This window comes from Falco cherrug, chromosome 15 (genome assembly GCF_023634085.1).
Source record: "Falco cherrug isolate bFalChe1 chromosome 15, bFalChe1.pri, whole genome shotgun sequence".
Classification (NCBI taxonomy): domain Eukaryota; kingdom Metazoa; phylum Chordata; class Aves; order Falconiformes; family Falconidae; genus Falco; species Falco cherrug.
Genome location: NC_073711.1, coordinates 2,703,037 through 2,730,977, shown reverse-complemented (window position 1 = coordinate 2,730,977; position 27,941 = coordinate 2,703,037). Strand labels below are relative to the sequence as shown.

General features: G+C 43.3%; 1 protein-coding gene across 2 annotated transcripts in view; it reads right to left on the bottom strand.

Annotated features, from left to right (window-relative positions):
* Positions 1 to 27,941, bottom strand: part of LOC102051492 (vascular endothelial growth factor receptor kdr-like) — a 141,962-nt gene that overhangs the window by 43,235 nt on the left and 70,786 nt on the right. For both annotated transcript variants that reach the window (XM_027809307.2, XM_027809308.2), the window contains exons 10-13: positions 19,975 to 20,125; positions 16,908 to 17,013; positions 7,782 to 7,890; positions 479 to 772 (exon numbers count right to left, since the gene is read on the bottom strand). In XM_027809307.2, coding sequence (XP_027665108.2) covers positions 479 to 772; positions 7,782 to 7,890; positions 16,908 to 17,013; positions 19,975 to 20,125 — 660 coding nt within the window. The remainder of the gene's footprint in view (positions 1 to 478; positions 773 to 7,781; positions 7,891 to 16,907; positions 17,014 to 19,974; positions 20,126 to 27,941) is intronic.

The window sequence follows — 27,941 nt, the reverse complement described above, 5'->3', positions numbered from 1 at the left end:
TTACATCTGCTGGGTGCAAATCTATTTAGGTATCCGTATCATCCTGGCAGCTGTAAGCGCGTGGAATCTTCTACCAAAGTCACACAGATCTGAGGTGACAGTCCCAAATGATGGAGTTGTGCTGTTAGTAACATGGTGGGTGATGCCTTTTCTCCTCAGTCAGCACCATATCTGCACCCAGCATCGAGTTAGGAAGGTAAAATGTATCTGAAATCACTTTTATGTGTAAGGCAAATATTTTATACAAAACCAGCAGTGGCGGAATGAGTAATACGTATGGCTAGGTGTCAATCCACATAAAGTAATGCAATAAAAAACCCAAAGCAGAGCACACAGTCTGTATTAGGACAGCCCCTAAGAAATGCTGGGCACCTTCTGCTTTGAAAAGTTTCAAAGGGAGCAGCCGATGTGCAGCATTTCTGCTCCTGCAGCAGAATGATAGCACGTCCCACTGCCATTTTCTGTTGGCAGGACCTACCTCTGACGAGGAGCTGAGTGTGCTGTTCTAGCATGTCGGTGCTGTTGTGCCTGTTCTGGGCTCTGCACTTGTAGAGGCCACTCTGTTCCTTTGAGACGCTAGTGATGACCAGTGTCAGAGAAACAGAGTAGGTGTCAGTTTTCTCGATCACGGAGTCACTGAGAGCCACCTCTGAGGAGGGGTAGTGCCAGGCCAGGTGGCTGTAGATGTACTTGGAGGCCCGGCAGGTCAGCCGGACGTCATTCCCCACAATGGCTGTGACTTGTGGGTCTGTCTGCAACCCAAAAGGCACGTCTAGGGGGAAGAGAAAACATGTTTACGATTAAGTACACTGTGAAGATCTTTGACTGCCTTGATGCAACTTGATGGTCAAATTTCACAGCCCAGCTATAAAGGAATGAGCCAATTTTAATGAGACCCGCATCTGCATGTGCAAACAGGCATTGGTGCTTGTGGATTAGGGGAATGAATGTACCTCTCGCATCCCAGTGCTCACCTGTGGTAGTCTAGCCCCCAGTATTCTAATCATTACATTGTCAAGTAATGAATTGAAAGTTTATAAATAGAAGTAGTTAATAGACTAAGAGACTTTAATCAAGAGAGATTTCTATCCAGGTAGACAAATGGGTTCGTGAGCTCTTCTTTTTCTATCTGCAATCAGTGCTTAAAAGTATAATTGCATAAGAATAAAGAAATGTATTCCCATTTCTCAGAAGTAACCCTCCCTTTCTTCACCACTGAACAACCTTCCCAATTCTCTCTTATTTCAACAATGCTAATATTTATTTTCATCACATGTACCTTGGTGGGTATTTATTTGATCACTGAATGGATTAACTGATCTAATGATGTATAAGTCCTTGAGGGCTTTATATTTAGCAGATAAATACTTTGAAGCATAAGTCCAATCTATCCACAAAAGAGTAAGCTGTTTCTTGCCATATTTTCAGTAACTTTTCATTCCAGAAAAAAAAAATAAACCAGTTTTACTGAAGTGGCAAAGTGAATCCATTTGAAGACAAGAAAAAATGGTTCTAAGTAGAACACCAGAGTGTGGCCTACAGACACATTCCTATTACTGCATTAGCTGCCAGACACCTACAATTAAATTGTGTCTGAAAGACATTCTTTCCCCTTTTTATTCTGTTATTTTCAGTGATCTGTCCACCCAGCAGACCTGAATGTAGGTGCATCAATAACTGCAGTGACCTGGAGTTATTCTTCTGTCTGTTAGGTCAGGTTTTTCAAGCAGCTGAGAGTTATGAGGAACCTCTTACAAATTTTACCAGAAGGAGTACGGGTTTGGGACACTTTGGGAGGACTTGCTCTGGATTACCTTCTGAACATGACCAGTGTTTGCAATAAATCTGACAGATCATTGTTTCAATTCCAAGCTGTTAGGAAGATGCTTTCTCAAGCTAGGATGAAATGGATGGTACTTTGAGAAGGACAGAAGTTAAAGGGGAACAAGTATTCATTGCATTTGCAATCTGACAAATTCCATATGGGAGCTGGAATTTGGCTGGGGCTCATACTGCAAACTCTTGCAAAAAAGTTCTGCTGAAGCTATAGTTGAGCATAAATAGTGAGGCTGTTGAAATAACCAATCTGCCTTATAATAAACCATATATTATATAAAATACAAAGCCCTGAAGGAGCTTTCAGATATGATTAAAAGTCTCTGTTCTTCACAAGTCATCTGGAATAGAACCAATAAGCTTTGCTCCACCGTTTTTAAAGGCTGGCACCAGAAATGTTTTAGAAAAGATCCAAAAAGAGAAGAGACCCCTCAGGCCACAGCTGTGTAAATTATTATTTTTCTTTTCTTTCCTTTTCATGAAATTTCAGTTTACTTTATGCAGTGTTTTGCTAGACTCAGTTGCTATCTTTCTTGCTTAGTGCTAGCTGTATGCTGAAACGGACTTGTTTAATGCATTCATTCTTCACATCTGATGTCCTATGGTTTGAACATGTCAAGATGATGCTTAGCAAAAAGGGGCAAAAGTCTGAGGCCAGCACAGCTTCTCTAAACAGGAAGAATTAAGGTCTAGTGAGACACTGGGATGTGGCATGAGCAGCATCTCTCCTGAATCTGTCAAACCAAGACAGGGAAAATGTGCCCTCTTATCTTGTCTTTCAGTTTCTCTTCTAAGCATTTGCTATTTGTTCCAGCAATAGTCATAGTACTAGGGTAGATGGGTTTTCATCAGAGTCGTTAGACTCAGTTCTTTATTAAGCTCAATAGTCTGGGAGACCTCCTGAGGTCCCCACCACCCTGAATTATCCTGTGATCCTTAGTGCTGGCTCTCAGTGAAAGTACAAAGGCGTTTCAGGTAAAGTGATGAGGTAGGAATTTGATCCCATTACCTGGGGTAAAAAGAGTGAACCACTGTGGATTTGCAGGGCGGGCCAAGCCTTGGCCTTAAGTGGTTAGGCTGGCAGCCCCGTTTGCCCTTGCTTCTGCCTCTCAGGAAGCCTTTTCTTCAGGAGAATTTCTTCCTACAACTTGCAGCCCTGTTTGTTTTGCAGGGTGAGTTTTCCTGCATGGCCCTGGGAGGAAACCCACCCTGGGAGAAGGCATTGGCCTGTGTGTGGCAGTGGCAGCATGGGCTGGCGTGGCCAGAGAACTCTGACACTGTGGTGCAAATTCCCCATGGATTTGATGTGTTAATTTCCAAGCCCTCAATTGCAAAGGATGTTTGATAGTTTTGCCTTGCTGCTGGACTTCACTGGTGCAGGGTTTTTCCTACCAGTTTAACATTCTGGGAGCAGAGGGCTGGCTTGTTTTTCTTACAATTTCTTCTACTGACATTTTTTATTTAGCATTTTGAATATTTTTAGCTGGAACCTGTGCTATTCTCTTCCATCTTGTTAGTCTTTCAAGAAGCTCTTTCAGCTCCAATAGAATATTCATTGATTTCATTACAGTGGAAGGAAAAAGAGAGGAAAAAAAAAAGTCTCTCTTGCTCTCCTCTCTCTTTTCTCTTCCTACCTGGATTATCTGGGGAGCAACTGCAGCTTTGGGAGCACATTATAAGTCAGTTCATATCTTAGACTACTTTGCTTACACAATCCTGAACCTGAGCAGTGATTAACTTCCTCTCTCTGAACAGATACAGTGTCTTATAAGACTCCTAATAAGTTGGCTAAAAGAATGCACCATGGGGCCTTTTCTCTTTTATCAGCAGTCACCAAACATTTGTCTTTCATATTGTATTACAGTGTGGTAGCCGTGAATTTCACTCTTGACTGTGCGGGATTCCATGGCAAAATAGGGAAATAAGCCATTGGGGGAAGGTAAAAAGTCAGCATAAATCAAAAGAAAGTCTGGCTCCATTTGTATTTACAAGGAATTAATTGTTTTTAATTTCCTGTACTTTGCACAATAATCTGTGTAATTCAAAACTCCTGCTCTTTCCCAGATTCCATCCCTGTGCCTGTCAGGGTCGGGGGGGGTTGCCATCAGGCATATGCATGTAGGGAGAGTGAGAAAAAGAAAGGGTGAGCCCTACTATCTGAAACAGCACAGAGCTTTTCATAAATCCTGTAAACATGTCAGAAATAAGCAAATTGAGAGTGGCGAGCAGTTGCAGAACAGCCCAGTTCATACATTGTTCTAGTATCTGATAGCAGATTTTTATCTCATGTCTGAAATATAATATTTTCTTTCTGGTAGAAATCTTTAACTCCATTTTTATGAGTTGTTTTTGCAATTGGATAAGCCCTTGAAAAAGGGCTTTTGTTATTATTTGTTATCATAATTCATTTATATTCCAAGAACATTCAGTGGTTTCATATGGGTGGGAACCCATTTTGTTGTATGTGGTATGATCATACAAAGGCTAGAATTTGATTTACTGTGGAATATAGTTGCCCTTTCCAAGGTGCAGACCAGAGATTAGAAGGTAAATACTTGCTCATGGCAGAGAATACCTCCAGGAGACATCAGGTCAGCTTTTCACAGCACTAGGAAGGTTGCAGTCTGCCTTGAGTGTACTTCGGTGTGTAACTGGTGCTGGGCAATGACATGAGGCAATTCTGAGCATCTGATGGCTCGCCCACATTGCTTCTGCCCATAACAAAATAGTCATCTGACTTAAATGGGAACACTGGTGTCAAAACTGCAGTAGGCAAGATAGGCAGGAGACAGATTTTTTCCCCGCAAGAAACAGTAAAAAAAGCTTTACTCAAACAAAAATACTGTTACAAGAGTTAGGCCAGGGCATGATGGATAACACTGCTACTGCATTGCTAGGGGAGTTTCTGCTGCCGTGGACAGCTTTAGGAGAGCTTCAGTGGGACACCGACAGTCAGTACATCTGCAGAAGGAGCTCGGGGAGGCTTCAGGGCTGTCACTGAATGGTAAGATTTCTCATCATGTTGTACCCCTTATATGGTTTGGTTTCAGTGTGATCTGCAAACCCTGTTGACCCTTCACCAAAATGAATTCTGCTGGCAAAGAAATGATTTAAAAATAGATACCAGTGCTATTTCTAGTGTCCGTGGGAGTTTTTGTGGGGGCTCTGCAGTGGAAGAACAAAATGGCTGTTGACATTATTCCATTGGGATAAATACATTTTTCTGAAATGAATGTGGTGGTGATGAAAACACCAGACTGAAGTAAGACACATCCCCAGAAAGCAGGTGCAGCCTGGACAACACCTGAAGTTTCCCTGTAACACTCTGCCATGTTCTAACAAAATTTTCCAACCCTGACCTAGTAGAACAGGTTTTTAAGGGAAGAAGAGAGTTTAACCTCCACATCATCTTTGAATTTCTTACCAGGGAGAAGTTAATTAAGGCTCAGTTCAGCCAATATGTTTGAAAGCAGCTCAGGATCCACCAGCTTGTTTGATGGTAGGAGACAATGAGAGATTAGGTTTTTAAAATCAACAAATTGCTGAATTAATTGTGGAGTCCCACAACTGGCAGCTGTGGTGCAGAGAACAGGGCGCTGAGAAGTGCTATGAACATCTACTAGACGTTGTCCTAAAGGCCCGCACATTGCTTGTGTGCTCTCGGACTCTAACTCACCCTTTATCTCAGCTTTTAGGTTCGATCTGCATAAAATTAATCAGCCTAGCGATTGTAAAGTGTCCTGCTTAGAGGCTTATGATTTTGGACTTACCCCATTTGGTAGCTCACAAACTGTCCCTGAATGACCCCCCCAACACTGAGACTGGGGCAACTCCTGGTGAGAGTGACCCGGCAGTCACTTAGCCTCCTCCCAGTGCACCCAGTAGAAGACAGGTTTTTTTTTTTTTCATCTGTGAGGCAGACCTTCAGCAGCAGCTCTCACAGCAGGCTAGCCACTTGTTAGAGGAATATGCGTTAGTCAGCAGAGGACCACCATGGAAAGAAACTGAGCAGCAGGTCACTCTGCTGCTATTTTACTACTGCAACATGACCTACTTTAGGGTCAGGATGGCCACATTTACAAAGATTTTATTGCTTTCTAATGCATAAACACCACTATTTTTAAACACAGTGCTTACAAAAGTCAGTCATGCTCATTCAGCATCTGCCTCTTCCCCAGAATGGCACAGACTCATAGGCAAGAATAGATCTGTCTTGCCAAGCCCTTCTCACCACCCAGTCTGTTTTGGTGGAAACGCTTCCACCATAACCAATGTCAGTAATTTTGCCTGGTGATTCATTTCCTTCATAATTGAAATTGCATGATTAAAACATTTGTGTCTCAAAACATTGCTAGATTGATCTTAATATAAAAAATCTGAAATATTAGCTCACTGGGGGGGCGGGGGGAAACACCTACATAATTTAATTATTAAAATAAAACATAGTTATAAAACATAGTTGTAAAAGGTGCATGCAACCCTTTCAATCTGACCTTATGCTGGTTGCTTATTTGGTGGCTGCAGCACTGCTTTTAGCCACCAAGTATTACAAAGGACTGTGAACAGCTTGGGAACATACGGCTTCAAGTAACCCATCCAAACATAACAGCTGGCAGAATTCAGAGCAGAAACAAACCCATGTAAAGACTTCACACTTGGAAGTGGAGAAGTGTGAAATTAATAGCTGGTCTTCAGCCTGCCTTGGACATCTCAAGGACCTGTTATGTCTGAGCTGTATCTCCCAGAAGTGTACCTCGCAGGGCTTTTTCCTAAGTAAATAAGAGTTAAAGCTTTGGAAAATAGAGGCTTAAACCCTCTTCTGTCTCCTAAGGCATTGGGGTAGTACAAAGAAGCTGTAAATAGAGGTGAAATCTTTCCCCCATATGGCACCAGCTTCATCATTGTTGGATCACATTTTTTGTATCAGCACTTCTGTGTAATATGATCGGTAACAATGTTTAGTGAGCCCTATTTTGGTTAGCCCGATTTGAAACATGCTGAATTGCTCTAGAGTAATGGAGTTAAACACAGGAGACGAGAGGCAGAGGAGTCCAGAGCACTGCCACCAGCTAGCTTCGCCCTCGGAACTTGTTTCATGGGGAAGAAACCAAGTAGTGAGAGTCAGACATTTACCTTCAAGGACACTTCTGTACTCTTTGTTCTAAAAATTGTTATTTTGATGCAAATTCTACCAGCCACTTACCCAGAAAGTGAGCGCAGAAACGATTCAGTTTGTTCTGGTTAAGCACTTGAACAAGGCTGTCCCTGGACTCTTCTCTTTTTTTAACCTCCCATCTCTCCTAAAAGCATTATGTAGGTCTTGATCTCACTACTAAAGAATTTCTGTGTTGAAAGGTTAAGCAGATATTTGTTTGGATTTGTGTTCTTTGAAGAAATAGTGTGTCCACCTCCTCCCTCCTTAAAGGGCACTGGAAAGGCTAATTGCTCAGGCAGGGATCCAATGTCACAACTCCCAGTGATATCAGCCCCGGATTAGGTCTGAATATTGGCCTTGCTCACCTTTGCTGTATTTGCTGATTTAATTGGAGACTAACCATTCTCCTGAGTCAGGGAGAAGCTTCAGGCCTTTGGAAGACTACAAAGAACTTAGTTTTTGCTAGAGGTTTCATGAGGACAGCGCTCAAATGTCATGAGTGTTGCTTTAAGACACAGGCAGCTAGACTCAGGGTCTGCAACTGCAGCTTGAAAAGGGCAGAAGGGGCAGCAGGTCTGATGCTGGACATGTCAAACCCAGCTGCACACTGACACAGGACCCAAACTCGCATGTGGTGAAGAGCCTGGGACCGTGATTAGGAGTGCTCTGAAAACACAACATGCAGGGGTTCCTAGAAGTTTTAATGAGCACTCACCAGCCGTATAAAACTCTTCAGGTAAGTCAAATCATCAGCATCTAGTTTTTGCGTAGCGTCTCTTGTGTTGTTTACCTGAGACGTAGAACTTAATGCTCCTCTCTTCTTCGCCAACCTTGTTTGAAGCCACACAATAATAGATTCCTGAGGCACTGCTGTTTTCCGTAGTTAACGTGCTCACAATCTGCCAAGCAAAGAGAGAAAAATTAAAGGCTTTGAGCATAGTGTAGGCTTAGCAGACAGAATAGTGGGTAAGTATTATGGTAGAAAAACAGTTAACAATGGAGTTTCGAGCAGAGTGAAGCTCACAGACAGAAAAGTGCTTTATTAGCTGTTTGGTCTCTCATCTTATATCACCTCAGCCCAGTTAATTCTCTTCCCTCCTCATTCCTAAACCTTCCCTTCTTTTCTCTCTGTCTCGCCAGTGAAAAACAGGGCCTCTCTTTGACACACTGTCAGGGTCTTTGTGTGACAACATCAGCAAAAAGCTAAAGTGAAGGACCTGGAAGATTCATCTAAGACACTGGAAATGCAGTCCTACATCCATCTATTTTCTTTTCTTCTTTTCAGTTATGGTTTCTGTGGGTAACAGGACGCCCACGTTTGCAGGGGAAGCAGGTCATTCATAGGGATGTGGTATAAAGAATAGCGCAGGACTTTGCTTTGCTTTGCTACAACCCCAGAGAAGAGAGGGAGGGATGTGGCCCCTTTGGGCCACAGCTCACTTACAAATTGTGCTTAGAAGCCTCTTGATTCCATAACCCTTCCTCAGAGCCTTACCAGAACTCGTGCATAGGTAAGGAAGCTCTGGAGAAGCTGCCTGTGCTAAGGCACTTGGCAAATGCAGAAAGAAAGGGCGGATCATGAAGGAGAAGCAAGGAACGCTTGTCCTGAGCTGCATCACACAGAAAAAGGAAGTGGTTCAGTTACTCGTGGGGCTGAACTCAAATGCATCCTTAAGAACTTGTTCCTTGAACACCCTAATCCCCTGCTCCTCCATAGGGCCTTCTTAGTGAGGAGCCAGCTATATGGCACTCCCCTGTCCCTGTCATGATGCAACATCACAGGTTCCTGGAGGGCTATCCATAGGTCATGGCTTTAATTAGTTCAAGTACTTCCTTTGGTCTCCTAGCAAGAAAGCAGAGTCTAACCCACCAAGACAGAGATGTTAGTGCAAGATTACTTTGCTTCCCCTGCAGCCATTCACCTGAGGAACCCTGAGCCCTCACATTTGGAACAAATATCACTTTCTTTGCTATCCTCTCTAAGGACTTTGAGAATCAAAACTTATAACACCCTCTGGCCCTTTGTGCTTATCTCCAGAGAGTGCTTTGAAGTGCACAAAAGCATCTCTGGACTTTCTTTTTAATATCCTAAACTAAACTGACACAAGACTTTCCTTTACTCCTCATAAAGCTGTACCATGAATGTGTCTATAGCTGTGCGGGATGTATTTTCAGAGAGTTATTTAAGATTCTCTGAGCTTTGGCACTTTAAATCCTGTAGGGAAATGAGTTTCAAAGGTTTTGATCCGGTGTGCATTTTACATTCTAATGGGGAACATTTTCAGCAGAATAACGAGTAACTGGAAAAGTATCTACTTTTCATGGGCACCAAACACAGTAATTAACCAAGAATAGGGACAAACCAAATTTAGGGGTGAAAACAGGAGACCAGTAAACCCAGCTCCCTCTGGTGTCCACCAGAGAAAGAGCTGTGGAGTTCTGGTTTATTTCTGATGCGAAACTAGCTCTAACTTGGATACCCACCCAGCGCAGCAATCTGCTCCTCCTCCTTTTTCTATTCCTGTAGCAGTGGGCCTAATGCCACAGGTTATTAACAAACACATGTTCAGAGTGCTACCCCTGACTTTAAGCAGTAGACACTGCCTTGTGAATTACTGCTGAATCAGGACCAAGATCTTTCTTCTCGTGATTACTGGGTCTTAGAATTTTATATTTGGCAATAGAGAAAGCCAGTATAAATGTATGTGCTGAGAACAGAAGGGGATAAATTTGGACGGCTATTTAACAGCTATTAGTCTTGCTAAGTGACAACTCTAGATGGGAAGTTGCGGATAATACTGTAAAAGCTGGTTATAATTGTAAAGGGGAGTGTAATTATCCATCTTGGAACATGTCCAAAGTGTTAGGGGTGACACTGTGATTCTTCTAAAAACCGATGCAATGCGTCAAGCTGGATTTGGTGTCCTAGAGGTAAATGCACACATACACTCGTGAACACACACAGATGCTAATGTCTCTACCTACGTAACTCAAGAAAAGTCTGACATGGTAGTGGGAAAAAAAAGAGCAAACAGCTATACCAAGACCTCATCTTAGCTAATCTCAATTGTGTCTAGATGTGAAGGTGAAAAAGATGTTAAAATGATGGTGGGAAACAATATGGGGACAAATTCTTGGGAAAAATTTACTGAGGAGAGAAAGTAATTTTCTTGTTTGTATGCTTAAAATCACTGTTAGGCACTTGGATACCAGTTTGCTAGCCACCTGAGCACAAGAGATAATGCACTTTACTGTTTTGTCTTAGAACTAGCACCTCCCAGAGTCCTCCAAAATGTGACTTTTAAACCAGCAGCATCCAGCAGAGAAATATGTATTATTTCAGAGCCAGAAATGAAGGATTTTGAGTGATTTTCTTATAATAAGATTAATCTCTTGAAATCATTATGCCTCAGCTTTTCACTCCAGCAGTGTGCTCCCAGATAAATCCCTGGGATGGGGTGTCCAATTATCTTTCCAGCATCTTAAATAAAGTTCTCAGTTGGCAGACTAGCCAAATCCTGGTTTAGTCCTCAACAGAGTGATGCTTTGGAACACTAACGTGCTGTACCAAAAGGCACCTAAATCTTCCTTCCCTCTATGAGACCACACAGTTTTGTCTTTTACCAAAAGGACCCTGAAAGAAACCAGGAAGCCAGCAGTGGTATGTGCTTTTTGACCTATCTGTAGATCAAAGATATCCCACTGAGATCAGTCAAGGACATCTCATTGAAAAGTAACATAATATTCACAGTGCTGGTATTTTGGCAGTTGTTCGCCACCTGTTACTATAGGCGGCCCAAGTTGAACAAACTTGAAAATTTGAAATTTGTCTGTACTTGGTCATAGTGGCAGGTAGGGGGAGGGATATTGTTCTTCCAAATGCCAACCCTATACTTTCGGTGCAACCATTTCAAGGAAAGTCTGCAAAAAGGAGTTGAATGAGAAAATGGTTTGAACTCGAGCAGTCTCGAGGAGTAGGAATTTTTTCCCATGTTTGACAGTGAGAACTGTTAGCAGACTTCTCTCTCAGTGGAGTGGCACAATCCCAGCACCTGGGGACCTTTAGTATAGAGTGGAAAAAATTCTGAGGGAATAATCTACTTTTTGTGCTTAGTCCATGCACCTGGCAAAGTATTTTCCATTCCTGGAGTCAGAGCCAGGATAGAAACCTTTGAGACCCATCGGCATTTGCCGCTTCTAGACTCATGAAATCACAGAAGGACCTTAACTGCACGGGACCGCTGGTGGCCTCCTGTCTGACAGAGCACAGCACTTTCTGCTAAGCCTAAATAATGATGCTGATGTGAAACCTACAATTGCCTTGGGACATGGTATGTCGTCAGTGAAATTGCTATTCCTGAACTATTCACAGCCTGGGAGTTAGCACTTTCAGTTTACCTTCCACTCCTCTAGTCAAAAGCGGTTCAGACTAAATGACACGTTGACCCTTGCCAAAATACTCCGGCCACAAGTGGTAGCACAGACTATGTGGCTGTTCAGTCCTTAGCTTCTGTGCAGACTACGCTGGAACCAATGGTAATTAATAACAAATTATTGGCATGTGATGTCTAGACATCTTCCTAGTGGGAGCTGGACTGAGATGCTGTGAGTTCACTGCATACCAAACTCCAGCCACCCTCCCGACCAGATTCGATTGCCTGTGTTGAATTTGGAAGTAAAGGGCTCCATTTCCTACTACTTAACCTAAAGGCCACCCAATACCCTGAGCCCAAAGAAGGGATTATTAGCTAATAAATAATTACTATAAAAGAATAAATGAAGTTTAAAACTCGGTAAGAAAAGAAATAAAATGACTGATCTCTGAAGAACAGCTATGACAAGTAAATAGACATTGCTGCTGGGAAAACTCATAATGGAATAGTTCAATAAAGTCCATATGTCTTGCACTGTAATGTTCCCGAACTGATAAAACCAAGCTATTTTAGAAGCAGCCAAATAACATTCCACAGCCATATACCATGAGTGTTTTAAGACATCTTGTAGTAAGGACAGAGCAGCAAGACCTTTTTTTAAGCTGGAGCCAGCATGAATTAATATATCTTGTTACTCCTTGCTTTCTCTTTCCTTTGTCTAAGCCCTCCCTCCAACAGCTTTAGTTAACGATTCTTCTCTCTTTCACTTCGTTAGCTGTATGTGGGCGAGGATGAGGACTAGAAACGTGGGTGGAAAACTTCTCAGCTGTCTAACTCTGGCAGAGCTGGGATGGAGGTGGCTAGAGGAAGATGAAATTATAGGAACTTCACCAGAGACCCTGCAAAGAAAATACTCAACTACCTCCCAATCCATCTACTTGAATGGCACAGAATAACACTTATTTTTATAGCCTGACAATTCTGATCCATGATCTTATTTCATTCATTCAAAACATGCTAAAGGATGGACTGAGGACAAGTGATAACAGAAGTCTGTGAATTCACTGAGAGCTTCTAGGGTTTGCTCTCATCTCTGGCAGTGGGTGTTTCTCTCCCTGGAAAATGCGAACAGTCCTTGCCTTCCTCACAGAGTATGGCGGAGGTGATGTAGTGCTGCGTGATCCGGAGAGGTGCCGGATGGGGCAGGAAATGGGGGAAGACCAGAGGTTTGAGGTGCCTCTGGAGGAACTGGGACACATTTCTAGTACGGAGGGACTGATTGCTCTCCGACACTAGGTCTGGTGGGTAGGTGCTGGCTAGTCACGAGCAATTACCATCCCCATGCTTCTTGCTCGCACCCACTGATTGCAGCTAATGAATTCAAGAGAGCAGGGAAGACAGAGGGCCATTTCTTATGTCCCTGCTGCTAGCCAGGCTCTCTCAAGAAGACTTGCCAAGGACAACGGAGTAGTCCATGTGCTCCTGTGCTTGACTAGTGCCTGAAACATCTGGGCTAGTCTCCAAAGGGAATTGACGCTTTGTTCCAAAACCCAGTTGTGTGCCTGTTCACCTTCCCCTGCCAGCGACTAATGTGACAAGGCTTGTGGGAGCTCATTGAGACGGGCACACACACAGGATGATGGATTTAAATAGCCCGACTGAGCTGCTCACATACTTTTCACCAAATGCATCCCACTGCTCTAATGTAGTCTTTTTGTTCCTTCAAGAGGTTTAAACCTGGCATTTTTGGGTCAGTTTTCTTGAATGGTTATGAATTTCACCAGCAAAAGAGATATATGAGTTCCACTGCAGAAACTGCCACGTGGCCAGGCCACTCTCTCGTATATACATGAAAGGGAGAAAGGAGATGAAAAGAAACCCCAACGAGGACTCAGTTATGTATGGATCTTGCTGTTCCTTTCTGCTGTGCCCTGTTCTCCCAAGCTCAGACCAGTATGTTCAGTTCACTAACTGGAAAGTAAATAAAATAGCAACCTAGCTCCTTGCAACTTGAAGAGGAAATTCAGGCAATTTGTGCAATCGAGGGTGTTTCACCTGGTGTTAAAAAGCAGTCTTCAGAGATAGCTACACAGTAGTCTAAATCATGAAGTGAAAAGTTCAATATTGACTCAAAACCGCCAGGAAAATTAAACTAGCACGATGCAATTGCCTCAACCACTGTTTGACCAAAACTTCAGTGAAGTACATCATAACATTAACAATAACCACATGCTTTTCTATAGGAATGAGACTCAGCCTTTAGAAGAGAGGAGGGGATGAAATTCACCTCTGTCTGTGGAATAATAGTGGAATAATCATTATGATGAAGATGGCAAGACACCTCAATTTTACATGCTACTTATGTCAAATAGATGTCTAAAGATCTTAGCAGTCTGCTGAAAAAATCCTTGCTTGCTGCCCTGCAAGCTACCTTTTGAGCAAGATACTGCATCTGGTAATTTCTGGGGTTTGTTCCCATATTCTTAGCAGCTCTAGAAAGTGAATGCAGTTTTTCATCTGTTGCTGAACCAGCATGTATTGTCACAGTTCTTCAAGGGTGAACTCTAGGGATGCTGAGAAATCTTAGAGACAAGGTAAATTCTACCTTCTGCTTGGAGACTCCAGCTATCATTGGACAGGCTCAATTCACACAGGAAAAATAACCAATCTCCGCTAATCCCGGCTTCATAACACAGTCAATAAAAGCCACACTCGGTCAGACTCCAACATCTTTATTATTTCATCTGGCTAGTCAATGCAGATGAATTACTTGCTAGGACATGGTGGGAATGGATTGGGCTGTTTCCTGTCTATTCCATTTCTGGTGGGAATAATGACTGATAAAACACAAGGAAAAGCTTGAAGACTCTGAGTTTTCATCAGTGTCTTCTTTTGAATTATATTCTATTATCTAAAGACGCCACATAACACAGATAGCCTTGGACTTTAGGAGGGGGGAAGGAGAGGAATTGTCTGCTAATGTAAGCAGGGAGACAAAGTGCTGAAACCTGAGATTCATAAAATCTACTTTTATTAATTTGAATAAATCTTAATCAGGACATAAAAATCATTAGGAAACGCCTCAGCATGCATTTTCAACCAGTGGATCAGCAGGAGATTAAAATAATGAATATACTATAAACTGTAAAATTATGTGGCTTGTAAAAAAGTATTTTTATGAAACTTTAATACCAAAATATGTAAAAGCTTAACTTAAAGGGTTGTAGGCTGAGCTTTTGAATATGTCTAAAAAATGAACACTTCAGGGTGCCTGGAGTCTATAGGCAGAGCAGAGATGTCTGTGCAGGACAGAGCAGAGGTGGCTGTGCAGGGCACAGTGACGGGGCAGCCTCAGAGTCGTTTCTGGTACTAATGTGTGAGCAGCAGCAAAGCTCTTAGGGAGCAAGAGGAGTCCTGAGGGCTGCGCGGGGGCCTTGTACTGAGGTTCCCTCATGGTCCTCATTTCCACTAAGCAGTTGCACCCCCCTTCTCCTAGCCCTCTAGTGCCCACCACGTCTTACAGGCAGGAAACTCAGGCACATGGTGGTGTCCGGACTGACCTGTGGGTAGGTGCTGGGGAGTTCTCTGTGGGAGTGGAGCACTATTTCTCCTCTGACTCCTGTACCTGGAGATCACTGCACCTTTTCTTTCTAGGGGAATTAAGTGATAGGGGAAAGCTGGGAAGTCCAGTCCCTAATCCTGCATCAACATAGACTGAGGATGAGTTTGGACTGCCCCGCTGCATCCCGGAGCTCTGTGGCGCTCCTGAACCACCACATTCAGAGGCTGCAGCCAGATCCCTTCCTAAGCCCACTAGCAGGCTAAAATTTCACCCAGTTACATATTTGCCTCAGCAAAACTCTTAAAAGAAGAAATGGGAGTGGTGTACATATGCATAAAACAAAGAAAAAGGGTTACAATGTTATGTTGTTGAGGTGCATCATTATCCTATATGTGGGACAATTCAGCAATTAACAGGTATTTTTTGTCACAGCAATTGTGAAACCCTTCACTTTTGTATGGGGGACTAACATAACTTTAAGACCGATTATCAGGTGTAAACTAAGGTCTTGGACGCCAGATTGTATATTTAGACAGACTGTCTACAATGGAGAGAAACAGTAGCCATGAGAGCTGCAAAAATCTTGTCAGTCCATGCAGCAACTGAAAATCCTTAGAAAAGGAAGAAACTTGTAAGTACATGTCACCAACCCCAGTTTTTTACAAGTAATTAGCACCTTGTAGGTAGTTGCTTTTACCCAAGCTCTAAAATTATTAGAGAATACATTAAAAGCAGAGCTTAAGGGGCACTATGCCATCTAAATAAACCCAATTTATAAATATCTTCCAGCAAGGGGAAAACTCAGGAATGAGATGTGAACACTGATTTTCTCCTTCCCAGCCCAACCTCCATGTTTTCGGAGCTCTGCTTTAGATTATGTTTAGAGCTGGAAAGTCTCCATGAGAAAGAGCAGATGGCTAAGGCAGCAATCCTGCCAGATGCTGATTTAGTCTGGACCCTATCCAGAAGGGCACTTTAGCTTCGTGCTTAACTTTAAGCATGGGAGTAGCCCAAGAATCATCGTATGCTTAAAGGTGTGCCATGATACAAACTGCAGCATTCAGCACCTTGCAGGATTAGGCACTAAACTATCTGGAGCATCCACCTCAAAACTTGTAGCAGTAAAACCACTCCTAAAGCCACAAACCTCTACAAGTCCAAGAGGGGCAAAAAAACTGCCTGAGCCAGACCACAGCATCTTCTCCAAGGCAGAGCCAGAAGTCTGGGAATCTACCGCAGAACAGCTGCAGCAGTTTCTCAAGGATTAGCATGGATGCGTGTAAACAGTATCAGTCAGTACCACCACAGGTACCTGGGAGGCATTTAACAGATAATTCATGGCTGGGATCTTTGCAGTTCACTCAGGAAGCAGCTCCCAGTGCTGTTTGGAAGTGGAAGCAGGCAGGGAAGTGTAGAAGGAAGGAGGTCTTCACATCTTCATTGTCGTGCTAACAAGGTTGGCAACCCAAATGGGTAAAGAAATGTTGACAACTCCAGCTGAAACAGGCAGGTACTGCAGGCACGTACACATGGAAAATCAGGCCAGCTATCTCTGGCCACCGTAGGCCTCTTAAATTACAGAGTTGTTTAACCTGGCAAGGTTGGCCAGTACGAAGTGCTCTCTAAGTATTAAGCATTTTAATGAACTCAGAGTCCTTATCAGTTGTGAGCACTTCACAGGACCCCTCTTGCACTGAACCAGTCTTACACTTTCTCAAGGCTGAGTGAGACAGAGAGGTTTTTGACCCACGAGTCTTTGGAGAGTTTTAAACAGGCTATGTGACATCATTGCCAGGATCCCGGCTTTTATAAACAGCAGCGATCTGAAAATGATCCCAGGGCTGTGGAATTTAAAGCATGCTAACAACCCAGAGCAGCTTGGGAACTGCCTGGAGAGAGCTCCGTGTGAGCACAACATCCCCTCCATAAAGCCCACTGCTATTCCATGACATCATTGCTCAGATTTTCATCAGACACATACCTTTGTTTTATTGCCCTGCTTCCTGGTTATGTTTTCAATGCTTCTGATCTTGTTGCCTATGACCGTGTTCTCCTGAACCACCATTTTTGGCCCACTGGGGTTGCACCTGGAGGTAGAAAAGCAAAGGTGTTCAAAAACCCAACTCACTGCAGATAACCCAGAGAGGCATTATTGAAGAGAGAGAATGTCATTCTTAGATAGTAGCCTTAGGTCTTAAAAGCTCCTAAAAGCTATTGCTCCTGGAGATTGTTACCTCTTGATGAAACTACTGTATTTCTTCATTGCAACATTTCAAAATTATTTGTGAAGCACCTTGACAGAGGTAGACAAAGATCAGTATATGACCAGCAAGGAAACCCCCCAACTTTCTGAAGACTGAAAATAGAAAATACTGGACAGCCAACTAAATCATGTGAGTTTAATCTGGCTAATATGAGTTATACTCCAACTCAATGCAGTTTTGGCTTTTCCAGTGCTCTTTTAGCACTTGCAGTACATTTCAAAATTCAAAATACGAGTCATTCCAAACTGGGGAGGTGGATGTTGCTGAGCGTGTCTGCCTATCTGCTCAGCTTTCCAATATGAAGTGCAGGCTGAGGGATTAGAATGGATAAATACTGGGATAATGGTAGTGGAAGGCTCTTTAATATTACCTATTCCCCAGAAGACAGCCATATCTTAGTCAGTTATCAATCTTTACTTTTGAATTATGGGCAAAGAGCAGTGTATGTAGCAGAAACGTCTATCTGCACATCCAAGGCAAATGGCTTTTCTATCTTCTTTAACTGCAACGCTTGGAATAAATGAGCAGAGACACTGGCCTTCTCATGCTTAGGAGCACAAAGGCTTCAGCGAGGCTGGAGCTGCAGGCATCCTGGCTGAGGGCGCTGCCAGCTGTGCAACTCAAGGAAGCCTTTCATTTTAACGCTGCCAGTTCAGCCCCAGCCCAGTATGGCTAGGTGTTAGAAACTGGGACTCCATTAAGGCAAGTTAGTGAAGTCAGTTCAGTTCCCCAGCTGGCTGCAATTGCACCTTGCACAAGTCATCACAGTGCACAACAGGGAAGTGTCCTTATTGCCTGTTGTGCCTCAGCAGAGGCACCGCGCTCCCCACGGCTGGTCCCAATGGCCTCCAAGCCCACTGTACCAGATTAGGGTTATAGGAGCTAAAATTAATATGGACTGCTATAGGTGATGACCCAAGGGCTGATTCTGCAGAAAACTGATCGTAATCGAGGCATGCCTTTACCAAATCTGCACAAGCTGCACGGGTAACACCCTGGGTCAAGGGAGGGTTTATAGCTCTCAAAAGAGCCTAATTAGAAGATGTCTTGAGTGACTTCCTGCAAGGCACAATTCTGTCTTGAGGATGAAGGGAAAAAAATTCAAAGGAAGCAAATCACATCACAGCTATAAGGAACAATGGCAGCATTCGGGGATTCAAAGTGCACTAGTGAGGAGGGGGGAGAGAAAGAGAGAGAGAGAGGAAGTGAGACAACAGAAGGAAATAGGGTCTGTGTCATTTCCCACAGGAATCCTCCTCCAGCTTCTGCTGGAAAAAGATAAGGCTGCCCCGGAGGCCAGAAGAGGTAGACGCCACTCTGCAATTGTATTTAAATTGATAAGATCAGAGAGTCAGAGCTGGAACAAGGGTTATATGAGGTCTTTTGCCACCAGGTCACTGGTTCGAATCTGGCTCGATTTGGCATTCATGACCAATTCTCTCTCCCTAGACAGAAAGGTCTGGAAAAGTTTTCAAGTCATCTCTGTGGCTTTCCTACAGAATGCATAACCTATTTCCTTATGGTGTTTGCATTCTGCTCTTGTGGACGCCTCAGAAGAGGCAGGTTATGTGCCTTCTGCCAACCTGCAATGCCAACAGCCCTACCTAAGACTACAAATCTCTGATGTTTTATTCCCGCAGAAGCAATGTAACTACCTAAATGAGATAATGGGCTACGTCCCTTGTGGAGGGACACAAGGTGACTTTTTAGACCCACCTGGGACTAGCTCACCTAACATCACTGCAACTGCTGCAGCAGAGAACCTGAGAAAGGAGCTTCGTTCTCTCTCGTTTTTCCCTGACTCATGGCTTGCCATTCACAGTGTTTGGAAAAGCATTGAAATCGTGAGAAAATAAGGAGCCATCCAGCAATTTTCTCTTGCTCCCTAGACCTGCCTTCATTTTTTATGGATGGAAAACCTGACTTCATCCCTCTCACTGCAGAGAAGAGTTGAAGTGCAGTCAGAATTGTTATACATGGCTCCTGTATGTCCCTGGGGCTACTGGGGGAAGCGTTCAGACCTCAGCCGTGACCTCTTTCTATAGATTACTCAGCTCATATAACAGCAGGAGCAAAGTAAATATCTACTTGTATAAGGTAAATCTCAAAAGGCATTTTGTATTTTAACTTCTCTCATTCCTCTCTGGCAGTTTTGACCCAGTGACTTGCTCCTGTGTCTTCACAGCTCAGGCTACCTCCAGACTTCAGCAAAGGAGGGCACTCAGTAAGGTGTGAAGGCTTGGGTACCTCTTCCAGCTTCTGCAACACAGATGCTGCCGCAGAAGCCCATGCTCAGCATGCACTAGTGAAGGCAGCCCTTATGCAGTGGCATAAATTCCATATGCCAACCAAATGGAGACAAGCCTTTAGCAGGTCTGTCTGACAATAGGTCTTACAGGGGGAAAAAGTGTGTTACCTCTACACAGAAAACACCTATCTGTTTTTCCTCTGTCAGCCATGTAGGCTGCATCCAAGAGGTATGAGAAAAGATCTTGGTAAGTCAGAGGGGCATTGCTGGTCAAGGTAAAGAAAATTCAAGTCTGATGTTTAGTCACTTCAGACTTACTTGACACACACATTCCTGATAACATAGAAGGTGCTTATAACTCCGAGAAGATCATAGACAATTATATGTCTGCAGGGTTCATAACCCTTGAGATCTGAAGTGGGGAATCACTGCTTGTGATTTTTAACTAAGATAAATAAGAGATACTGGAAAGAAAAACTGACTTGAAACTGCCAAACCATTTTGCAACCTGTTCACCTGTAGGAATGCCCACTTACAGCACGTCTGTGAGGTTGCAGGGCTGCCACTTCCACGTGATCTTTGGGTCAGGATTCCCAGTTACAGTGCACTGGATTTTGTGCTGGCTTCTTAATTCCACCTGCTCAATCTTACCAAAATCAGTTTCCTTTTCATAGATTTTGGGTCTCTCTAAAGAAAAAGAAAACAACAACAACAAAAAGCAAATGAGCAAATTTACATCCATGGTCTTGGCCCTGGTACTGTTTCTGTCAAAGCGTTTGAGACTTTTTGCTGTGAACACTAAGTGATGATTTAGTGAGGCTGCTGAACTCGTGGGGAAATTACCAGCAGTACTGAAAGTATACATTTGCAGGAACATGGGTATTAGTTGTGGTGTTTCAGAAAATACACTAAAATGCTACCACATTCATCCTAATTGCTTTCAAATGTTGCCGTGTGCCTGCTGTACTTCTGGCAGATTTATACCATGAAATGTCTATTGGTCAGGGACTGCCGGATCAGGCTGTTAGTCTATGCACTGTGGCCAAAATCGCATTTGACTTCTGATGTCACCTCCTGAGAGGAACCTTATCAAACAGCTGCTGTTCTGCAAGATTGTTACGATTGTGCAGGTTCTCTCCAAGGTTTTGGAAAAGAAGTCTATTTGATCTGAAACCTTTGCTTTCCTTTTCTGTTTATGTGTAACATGCACTGCACGAAGGGGCGAAGCAAGCAAGGAAGAAGTGGCAGGGAGAAAACACTTGCAGAGTGGCGCCAAGAAATTCTCACCAACAGCAAAACCATTAAGAATGTCACTGAATTATTCACATCTGGAGGGGTTGCAAGATCACACCCTTGGACTGGAAATCTCTCAAGAACAAACTTTTGTGTGACACTCTCATGGCTGCTTGTTGCCAGCAGGAAAGAAATGCTTTGTCCCATCTACTTCCAGCTCCCACGGGAACATGCAAAAATGAGAAATAATGCTAAAAAATCCCCAAAGTGAACTGAACTTTTCCTAACCTCAGAGAGGGTGGGTTTGAGTTTGGGGTGAAAACACAGGCTCTTCCCTTATGTAGACAGCTCTGCCCATCCCTAGCCATATCTCTTTGTCTACTTCTCATAACAGGAAATCAAACAGATTTATTGGTCGGGGTCCCTCTGTGGAACACCTCTGTGCAGCCAAGTGTGGCTGCTTTACACTGAGGGCTTTTGACAAGTTGGGAAGTGAATGTAGATTAGATTTCTATTTTTCGGGTTAACTTATTTTTTCTGCTGTCAAGGAGGCCCCAGATATGTAAATATGAGCTACTGCCCACCTCATCAATCTTGAGCCCTTTCCCTCTTTTTTTTAATAGCTTTTTTTCCCTTCCAGCCCTCTACTCTTACAAAAGGACTGACCAGACTGAGCCGTGTCTTGGTGAGCCCTTGCTTTCCATTTCTCATGGCTGCCATGTCAGACTCTGAAAGATCTTCTGACCTCATCATTGCCTGAAAGTACATGAGCATTTCCTTCTCCATCATGTGAAATGAGGTTTGACTGTAGTTGGTTCAGCTATAGCTCCCATGCTATTGTAAAGAATCAGCTGCTTTAAATAACCTTCATTAGGTTCTGATTGATGTTTCACTTGAAAAACCCAAATAACAGTCCTTGTTTGGTTTTACTCTTTGTTCCCTTTTGCTTTTTTGGTCCCCTTTGGTTGAGTCTTCTTTCCCTGTCTGCCTGCAGATGATGTTCTACCAGGCTCCAAAAGTCCACTCCTCACTCCATTTCCCTTCAGACAGGGAGAGCGTTTGCCTTTTTGTGAAGGAGAAGATGGAGAAGGGAGCAGACGGGAGAGTACTTCAGACTCTGGTTAGGGTCTGTCAGACTCAGGTCCTCACCTGTAGCACGGACACAGGGTTTCCTGCACCACGTCGCTCTGGGTGATGCAATGTGCTGCTGATCAAATGCTTTGAGATTTGTGAACAAGTCACAGGACAAATTATTGGGACTAATGTTGAATTTCCTTGTACCTGGCATCTCATTTCCCATCAGTACATTATTTCTGATCATAAAAAATAATTTTATAAAACTCCTCAGAGAGAGAAGCACGTTTTTCATTATCTCAGACATTTTTCTTTTCAGTCTCAAATCCTGTGTGCAGCATGTCTGGACTGACCTCAAAAGTGTTATTTTCCACTTGGAGAAAAAGTCTCGTAAGTTCAGTGTGAAAGGTCACTCAAGTGTTATGTGAAAGGCTATTCAAGTGTTATGTTTTCTGGGCTGTAAGAGCAAAGCTTTACACACTTTGGGGGGAGACAGTATGTTTGTGTGGTTTTTTTGTGTGAAAGAGTATGGGGGGACAAGGTTTGATTACAATCTTTTAATATTAGGAGATTTTTCTATACTCTGGTGAAATGATGAACATGTTGATTGTCGTTTGAATAATCCTTCTAAAAAAGAAATAATAATTTTAACTTGATCTAATTCAAATAAGAATATACATAAGTGATGAATGAATTCTTAATTCCACAATTACTTTACTGCATGGAACTGTTAAATACTACTTGAGACCTAAAATGAGCCAAAATGATTCATCAATTGAAATAATTATTATTTATGAGGCTTAAGCAATTATTTCCTTAAAATTTGAGGGGCTGGCTGAAAATGCCTCCCCATCATTTCTTTCACAGTGCCTTATAACGTAGTTAGTGTGGGGTCATAGCTAATTATGGCCATGACACTCAGAAATTGAAGTAATTTTATAAGCGTCTCTTTTCCCTGCAAAGGTTGTAAAGGTGCTAAGTGTCATTCTGGAAATGACTGTGTGGGGACGAGGCCCTTCCACAATTTGATTGCTGCTGGGTCACATCCTATTTACAGATGTTGCCTCTATCAGTGATGGAAACAAGTTAACTGGGTTCTGTGGTGGGTACTGGCCTTTGACATTTGCTCAGGCTATAGCTAGCTGGCTCAGTGGGCTGGCATCCTGCGAAAAGGCTCTCCGCATTAGCATGGTGAGGAGTTTTTAGCCTAAAGCCAGTGTTTATCTAAGGTACACCTAGAAGAGTATTTCTCAGATAACTCTCTCCCTCCTCCAAACACTGCTTTGCTTTCTCTTTCATGTTTGCTTACTAAGCAGCACGGTGGATTATGCGCAAACTCCTCGTTTATCTTCACTCCTGCTTAGGTGTGGGGGAAGGCTTGGGGTGCAAATCCATGTGTAAGCACTGCCAAAATCCAAGTACATTTCTGGTTGCTCCTTAAATTAAACATCTACACTGTGAATTTCATCAATGCACACACATTTTTATATGTATTGCTGTTTTTTAAACATGCAATTAAAAAAAAAAAAAAAGCTGTTGGGAATGGGGAGCTTTTGCAGGTGTTGGGCTACTGGCAGTACAGAAGTTGAGCAAACAAGCAAGCTGCCTCTGCACAGACCCTGCAGTGCACCTTGCCTCCTCCAGCAAGTGCAGCACAGAGTCCTCCTTTCTCCTTGAAACTCTGCAACAGCACCCTATGCTACCCTCACTGAACACCTTCCTATGGAGCCTTGCCCCCCAGCCAGCAGTCCTGCCTACCCCACCGTAGTGCTGGACTGCTAGAGCAGATCTTTAAATGCACTTCATTCCTGACCAGAAGTATCCTTCGCTATCCCGCTTCTTCCTTCCCACTACCCCCCCGCCCCAGATCTACCTGCTTACGTTCAGCCTCTGCCTCCCATCCCTTGGCCATTGCCCTCCCCAGGCTGAGTTTCCTCAAGCAGAAGCCAAACAAACCTTAAAAGCTTTCTCGTCTCTGGCTGCATGTGGAACACGCAGTGTTCAGATGGCTTTAAATGTATTGAAATAAATGGGTTTTCGTCCTCTCTGGCTTGAAGTGTGATTGTATCCCCAACTCGCTTTGCAGAGGTGCAATTGCTGGTGTGAGAGCTGACCTGAATAACTAAAGACTTTGCTGTTGCTGCACTGTGAAATGCAATCAAAAAGCAGTTCTGCTTACTGTAAGTTTCAAATTGATCAGCATTATGTAAATCTCACCTTACTTACTAGTGTTATCTTTAGTTTGTGGCATTAGGAGCAAATGATACGTACAAGTATTAGGACATTAACCCTCTGGTGTTATACCTTCTGCAAGGGACAATTCTAGCTGTAAATTCATTGCAGATGTTATTACGGGGTTGCACACTTGTCAGCCAAAGGAGCATCCAAATATAAAGGGCAGCAGATAGAAATTTTCTGTTCTGATTTCAGCTGATACAGAGTTATTTTTTATTCTCAGTAGCTGGTACAATGCTGTGTCTTGGATTTAGTATGAGAATAATGTTGATAACACACCGATGTCTTTAGTTGTTGCTAAAGTAAATTTTATACTAAATCAAGGGCTTTTCAGTTTCTCAGGCTCTTCCAGCCAGAAGGCTGGAGGGACACAAGAAACTGGGAAGGGACAGAGCCAGGACAGCTGACCCAAACTAGGCATGGGATATTCCATACCATAGAACACCACATAAACCAGGGGGAGCTGGCCAGGGCCGATCACTGAGCGGGGACTGGCTGGGCATTGGTCAGCGGGTGGTGAACAGCTGTATTGTGCATCGCTTGTTGGGTTTTTTTCCATTCCCTGTGGATTTTATTCCTCTCCCCTTCTCTCTCCTTTTCATTACTATCATTATTATTTTTATTTCTATTATTAAATTGTTCTTATCTCAACCCTAGAGTTTTACGATTTTCCTGACTCTCATCCCCATCCCACTGGTGGAGGCGGAGTGAGCAAGTGGCTGCCTGGTACTTAGCTGCTAGCTGGGGTTAAACCACTACAGTTTCCCTGCCTTTTTCAGAGAAACTTTGCTTCGCTTTCAGTGACCTCTACCTGAACTGCTGTTTATGTACCTTCCCCACTACCATTTAAACTGGGTTTCAAAAAATCTTTTCACATTAAGCACATCATTAAAATAACAGAGTGGTCCAGTAAAGCATTTCCTCAATCTTATGTACTTTGCTGGACATGGGGCTTCATTAGAACTATTGATAGAGCGGCAACTTGTTTTTTATTTATCCATTCTGTTTCCAAAAATAATTTGCACTTTAGAGTCTTTCATCTGATGTTTGTGCAGTTCTTAATGGAAATGTAAGATCTGCAAGTTGAGCTGGGTGAATATTCCGCAGCTTGAGCTAGATGATTACTCTCTAAGGTACATAGGAAACTCATTAATGCAAGTTTGGACTAGTCAAACAGTATGGGAAAAAGAGGATGACTTTTGCCCCAAAGTAAAACCAGTTTGTCTGTGTTTGGCTTACAAGTGATCTCTGTGATTTGGGGTGGGGGGTGGGGGGGTGTCTTCTTCTTTTTTTGTTAAAAGAAAGGAAAAAATGAGTTAAATGACCTGAAAACAAAACTTTTGTTTCAAGCTGAACAGAACATTGTGTTTGACCCTAGCTGATTTTGTCTGGGTGGTTTTCTTTGTTTCGTTGTGTTTGCTTTTTTGTTTTATTTTGTGCACATTGCACACAAGGCTGCTGTGAAGGGGGTGCATGGCATTGTCCCCACAGTACCTCTGAGGAAGCAGATGCCAAGATGAAATGAGTGGCCAAAATCACTCCGTGAGTCAATACCAGAGCCAGGAATAGAAGTAGGGTCACCGATTATTGGTTGCCTGCCTAATCTCTAGCGCACACACCCTGCTGCTCCATTGTAACCCACTGTTATGGGGTGGGAATGCCAGCAGGGTGGGAGCAAAGAGAAGAGAAACTGTGCAAATGGATACTGCATGAACAGATATTAAGAAAAATCAGAAGGCACTTGACGTACCCTACAGGGAATTTTGTTGTTAAAATGGCAGTGCAGCTTGGTTTTGTCTTTTCTGACCTTGTACTGTCACTTTTGGACATATCTATCTTCACCTTGTAGGAGGAAAGCTGTCTTTTCCCGTCTTATACCACCTTTCCCAGATCTGTCATTCAACCCCGAAGCAGCCAAACTTTGGGAAAACAAAAGGGTTTTCTCTTGTCTGTCTCTCCCCATCTTATTCTTTTGTAGCAAAACAGAGTTCAAAAGCAAACATGTAATGATGAACTGCTTAATTTTTAGCAGAGCAGGCAATTTTCTTGGATTTTTGTTGCTGCCCCCTTTGCCTGCTTTTCAAAAGAGAAAAACAACAGTTAATATACCTGCAGGCTTGGCTGAGAGACAGCATGGAAACCACATGCTGCCACTTTCTGACTTCCCCCCACCGCTCTGGTTTTTAAGGGCTGTCAGAGAGAGATTGCTGCTGCAAAGACGTGAGTTGAATGCTTCAGATTTTTCTGGCAAACTCCAGCAGGCCCCCACCTTCCTCTTCCTAAAATTGCTTTGGCTACTTCCAACAAAATGAAAATAGCTCATCTGACTTTTTCATTAGGGGCTCTCCTGGGAGTGCAGAGAGGCTGAGTAGAAGCTGGACTGCAGAGCTGCAAGAGTGTAGGGTTTGCATAATGTCAGTGAGAAAATTCTTCATAATTTGCTAATAATTAGTGTGCCGGAAAGACCCACTGCAGTCTGTTTGTGCCACCACATTTTTTCTTTTCTTTCATATATCTCCCAGAAAAAGCAGTTGTTTCTCTTCTGCCTGTGTCTGATAAATGAGACCTGAAGGGTAGACTGGAGCGCTGTATCTCTTCGCCCTTGCTCTTCCCAGCTGTGTGTCCTGCCCACCCAACACACTGGCCACAGCTGTTGCTGCCAGCACCCAGGAGGAAAACGAAGCAACAGGCCTGGGGAGGAACACATTGGAACAGGGGCTGGATGGAGACAAGCTGTGTTTTATTTTGGTGTTTCTGGTTTGCTTGGCTGGCCCAAGAGGTGGAAAATTAGATTTTCTATTCTGACTTTTCCTGAATGGGTCATCCTCCAAGGAGCTACGCAGGAGATGGATCTGATACACAAAGGAAAAGCAGTCCTGGCAGGATACTGAAGCATGCAGAAAAGGTGAAGGTAGATTGTTTTACGTAGCCCTGCTTCGTGTATCTGGCTCAGTCCTTTAACCAAAACATCAGTTGGGTTGAGCTAACAATCCAAAGAAATTGCTGTTTCTCACAATGCAGCTGTGTCCAACTCGGAGATTTCAGTGGCCCTTCCATGCACAAAAGACTGCGAGAGTCTCCCCCTCTGTCTTCACATGGCTTTAACTGGGATCCGTCACTCTAAGAGCTCTTTTTCTCTGAACTGGCATAGCCCACATGTATTAACTTCATCCTGAAGGCTCATTTCCCTCTTCAGACTATTTCTGGGTCTGGTTGAGGTGATGGTGTATTGTTCACATGGATCACCACATATTTATTAACTTTTATGGAGCTCACTGGGGACTCCTTTGATGTCAACTCATCCCTTGCAAGCCAAAGTAGGTCAGGCACAGAACTCCCTTTGCCTTTGATTTTAAACCAAATATGAAGAGCTGGCCTGACTACAGAGTAGGGCAACACATGTATCGTTAAGTGCTCTGGAGCTAATTCTTCCTAGTAACATCGAGATACAGCCAGTCACCTTGCTGACATAACAAGGAGCACATGGCAATGCACACGTGAATTCTCCATGCACCCCTTTTATTCCAATCCTTGCCCAGGAGAGAGGGAATTCATAAGGAGCCTGTGAATTACTGCTGCTTATGGTAGAGGCTATTTCTAGCACTTAATCCTGCATTTCTTATAGATACAACACAAGAGCTTGGGGGATCAAGGACTGTACGAGGGAATGTAATTTCAATTGACTAGAGCAGCTGGAACCCAAAGCAATATTTGCTGGAAGAGCCTTGAGGGAGCACAGGAGAGAAACTTTGGGACAAAGAAGAAAGGCAAAGTGGTGAAGGAGGTTATTCATGCCAGTTTTGAATTAACTTATGCTTCAATACAATTTTCACTCACAATGTAGTGGTCAGAGCATGCTGACTGCTCCATAAGGGCTCAGCAAGAACCCTGATACATGCAGATGACTTGTACAAGGGTGAGAATGAAATCCAGCCTGTTTGCCCATAAATAGATTTGAGGT